Source organism: Abrus precatorius, unplaced genomic scaffold (assembly GCF_003935025.1).
Source record: "Abrus precatorius isolate BTA unplaced genomic scaffold, Abrus_2018 Scaffold11, whole genome shotgun sequence".
In the NCBI taxonomy this organism is placed as follows: domain Eukaryota; kingdom Viridiplantae; phylum Streptophyta; class Magnoliopsida; order Fabales; family Fabaceae; genus Abrus; species Abrus precatorius.
This window is the reverse complement of record NW_020874303.1, coordinates 3153934-3158172: the sequence shown is the minus strand read 5'-3', so window position 1 is coordinate 3158172 and position 4239 is coordinate 3153934. Positions and strand designations below refer to the sequence as shown.

The 4239-nt window shown below is 34.9% G+C and overlaps 1 protein-coding gene across 1 annotated transcript; it reads right to left on the bottom strand.

Annotated features, from left to right (window-relative positions):
- Positions 1 to 438: 438 nt before the first annotated feature.
- On the bottom strand, positions 439 to 4035 carry LOC113855405 (disease resistance protein RPM1-like). The gene is made up of 2 exons (XM_027487039.1): positions 1212 to 4035; positions 439 to 695 (listed from the first exon to the last, which is right to left on the bottom strand). Exon 1 carries the CDS (start codon positions 3936 to 3938, stop codon positions 1215 to 1217), a length of 2724 nt encoding a protein of 907 aa, XP_027342840.1. The 5' UTR covers positions 3939 to 4035; the 3' UTR covers positions 439 to 695; positions 1212 to 1214.
- Positions 4036 to 4239: the final 204 nt, after the last annotated feature.

The following is a 4239-nucleotide window of genomic DNA, read 5'->3' as shown; positions in this document are numbered from 1 at the left end:
ATAGAAGCTGGGCCCGTGGAACCTTTGGCCAAAATAGTTGAGAAGAATCCTAGTGAGTGAAAAAAATGAGGAGGATGGCCAGGCCTTAGGATAAGAGAGAAGGGTGGTTACTCTATTAGGAGTTAGGCTCTGGGTAGAGGAGGAGTTTTCCTTCTGTAATTTTCCATTTTCAGTTTGATCAATACAAGTTTTCTCTATTTCATCAATCTCTGTACGTTAATTACTGTTGCTGTGAAATTAATCTTATTAATTACCCTGAAGGAGATGGGATTTTTAAGGAGAAACTTTAGGTAACACCCACGTCTCTGACTCTCTTGGGAATTCTGGTGTAATGAATGAACATATCCACAAGACAACGAGTAGATAGAGAGGAAAATTTCACAGAAAAATAGAATTAAATAAGCAAGGAAAAATTATAAAAGCGAATAAATTATATGAAACTTTTGTTTTCTCATTCCAAAAAGGAAAGGCATAAAGGATTACAAAGTCATAACGTCTAGCATTAATGATACACCACAAATGAGTTTAATCAAAAAGGAAATTTCTTGAATCACTCGTTCATTTAAAGGCTTCTTCCTCCTTTATTAAAGAAAGACAACTCCATGTAGTCTCTTTATTTGGGGACTAAGTGCCACAGCAAGAATAGAAAAATGCCATCATGGAGAATCTGAATTTCCATATCACCAGTAGCCTACCTAGCACCAACCAATTCAGAGCACAATATGATTACAAAGCCTTGTTACAAATGCAAGGTTATTTACAATGAAAGTTTGCAACTACAAAACTCAAGGGAAACCGGGACAATGCCTTGAAATATCTTAATTTATTGTTTCTAATTAGTAGTGTAGAATAATTTTAAAATATTAAAACAGAAAAATAGAAAGAGAGGCAAAAATAAGGAAAATGTTTTAGGAATTAGATAAATATTACAGTGTTTTATGACTGAACATGTTTAGATGACTTTTGAAAATAATTTATGATTCTCATGACCTCCTTTTAGCTAATTTCAATGAGTTTCTTGGTATAATTTTTCAAAATAAGTTATGTTCAACTTATTCTAATAAGTTTCACAATTAAATTTATGTCATAAGTTATCATTTAAAAAGAACTTATTAAATAAGTACTTAATTAAGCTATATGCCTATATATCCAAATGCACCCTAAACAAAAAAATATTATCATGTGGTAGATATCAAGTATGAAAAACTTACCTTTTATTTCTGAGGTTTCTCATCCTTAACAAGCTTGCCATTAACTATTACACGGAGCACATGTTGGATGATAGAGTGCTCTTGTCTCAAGTAATCACCAATCATACTCTCAAATTCAGCTTTCATTTTTTCAATATTGAGATCTTCAAGATTCTTCAAATGTTTGATGCCAGAGGGTACCTCCTTCAATTGAGGGATATCCCTTAACTTGATCTTTTTCAGTGATGGCAGTGATTTGCTGTCAATAGTGATGGACTTCAAGCTATGTAAAGATCCAAGTTCTAGCTCCTCTAGATAGCGAAATCCTCCATCATGAAAATGCAAGCATGCACCTTCATAACCTTCATGGATAATCGAGAGGGACCTCAAATTTAAAATATTTGTCAGCAAAAGCAACGGATCATTAGCTAACTTGGACATGGACAAGACCAACTGATGAAAATTTTGAAGCTCTCGAATCCATTCTGGTACTCTACTTAACTTCCCTTGCAGGTGTAGCTTTCGAAGATTAGATCGCTTTTCCATACTTTGTAAATCAATTTCATTTTCATCCTTTGCAACAATGTGTAGCTTCTCCAAGTCTTGCATTTTATTCAACGAGGAACATATTGCGCTTCCGTGTTCTTTCATAACATTACTCAATCCCAAATGCCTTATTTGCTCTAGCTTTCCTAGCTTTTCAATTAGCTTCAATCCATCACCATCATCATCTATTTTTATGCTATATAGTGTTTGTAGGAATTTCATGTCTGCAATACCATCATTCAATTGAATCAAAGATATATCATCCCCTAAAAGATGTCGTAGCTTTCTAAGCTTGCTAACCTCATTGGGTATCATTTTCACTTGTGTTTGCCTTAGATCCAAAGTCTCAAGGTTCTCCAGCTTTGCAATGGAATATGGAAGACTTCTTACATTAGTATTCCTGAAACTTAAATACTTCAATTTGATTGAATTTCCAATAATGTCAGGAACATCACGCAACAGAGAATTTTCAAAGTCAAGTACTTTCAATTGTGTGCATTTCATAAAGATTCTCCTTGTGTATTCAGAAACATCTAATTCTTTTTTGGTGAAAAGCAACAAGGACCTCATGAATGAATATACAATCCTTTCCTTTGAATCAGTAGATGAAGCAGAGTTTGTTAATACATCTAATCCTCCTCCTGAACTGATTGCTATTGATAGGCGCCGAATTATATCCTCCTTGTCTAACCTGCTATCTTCACCAATGAACTGGCAAAAACTTAAATCCTCGAATATTCTATGGATCATAGAACGTACAAGGTAATGAATGCTACAACTTTTAGCTTTGCCATCAATGTTGAATGAAGACACCTGCACCAAACTTCTATCAATCAACTCTTGTAAATACTCTTTGGCTACTTCCTCCAACGTTTTCCTCTTCTCAGATATTATAAACCCTTCTGCTATCCACTGCCGAATTAATCTCTCCGATCTTACTTCATGATCTTCAGGATACATTCCAAAATACAAGAAACATGGTTTAAGATATTCAGGCAAATCATCATAACTTAGTTTTAGTATTTTTGTCATGTCTGCATTTTTTTTAATATGCCTTTCCCATTCCAATGGAAATTTTCTATCAGCAGCAACTTCGCGACCAATGGCCAAAATTCCTAGTGGTGAATGCACGCATTTTTCAACAATCATACAAGATATATCCCTGTGTCTCTCTGGACCCTCAGGGTCATTTAGGAATGCCGTTTTATGGAACAGCTTCAAAGATTCATCTCTGGTTAAAGGTTCCATTTCAAGCACTTCAACTGTACCAGAACAAGATCTCATACAAGTGTTCACAACTTTCTTATTCCTGCTTGTGATAATTATCATGCTTCCAGGGTTTTTATTCTCTAGAGAAAATTTAATTTCCTCCCAAAATTGTTCTCTCCACACATCATCAAAGAAAACAACATACCTCGTTTTCTTCAAGTACTCTTCCCTTGACATTTCTCCACGAGGCTTTCGTTTATTAAACTGCCTCAACATATCCTTCAACATTTCTTCTCTGTCGGAAAACTTCGACACCGTGATCCATGCTTCACACTCAAAGCTCCTAGTCTCCTCACAGTTATAAAAGACTTTCCTAGCAAGAGTGGTTTTTCCCGACCCTCCCATTCCTACCACAGTGATGACAGTACACTTTGGTTGTTTATCTTCCAACCAGTCACAAAATTTCATAAAATGGTCTTCCAAGCCTACAATTTCAGTTGCTTCCATGTGAAGAGGAAGCTCCCTAAGATTCTTCCATGAGAGGTCTGTGTTTCCTTTGTAATGGCTTGTTGTTTGCTCCAAAGAAGGCTTGATTTTGGATGCAGCTTCTGCTTTCTTTCTTGCTTGTGCTGCCTCAATCTTTTCAACTTGTGACTTAACACTCTTAATCTTCCATGCTATTTCCAAATGAATCATCATAGATTTCACCAAGTCTGCAGTCTCATGTGGCAAAGTTGTACATCCAAAATCATGAAACTCCCATCCTCTAGAACTCTCATAGTCATCAATGATGTCTTCTATGCTGAAAACAGTTTCTTTCATCTCCTTCATCACATCTTGGTCTTCTTTAGCTGCAGTTACTATAGAGGCTTGAATGCGATTTAGATCACCTTTAATGCTCTGAATTTCTTTTGGGACACTGCGGATTGTGTCAGCTACTTTGATAACCAAATCAGAGAGGCATGACACTGTATGTTTCCCTAACTCCTGCATTTTAGTATTGTTTTGAACTCTGATCTATCATGTAAGTTAAGCTTTTTCTCCTTCAACACTTGCTCACAGTGAGACTGTGAGAGGAAGACTTTTGAGTTTATGGTCATTCTTTACTATTTATTCTGCAAATTGGATTCAGATATTTTCTAACTGTAACTTAATAATGATTACTTCGAAGTACCGTGTCATTTAAATACATTTTTAATAATTAATTAAATTTATTAAAAAAGTAAAAATAATAATATAAATTTTACTCTTAATTTAACTATTATCATTTATAATTTAATTAATATTTCTCATT

Excerpts from the sequence above, each read along its gene's own strand:
- LOC113855405 (XM_027487039.1), bottom strand. The coding sequence starts at position 3,938 with ATGCAGGAGTTAGGGAAACATACAGTGTCATGCCTCTCTGATTTGGTT.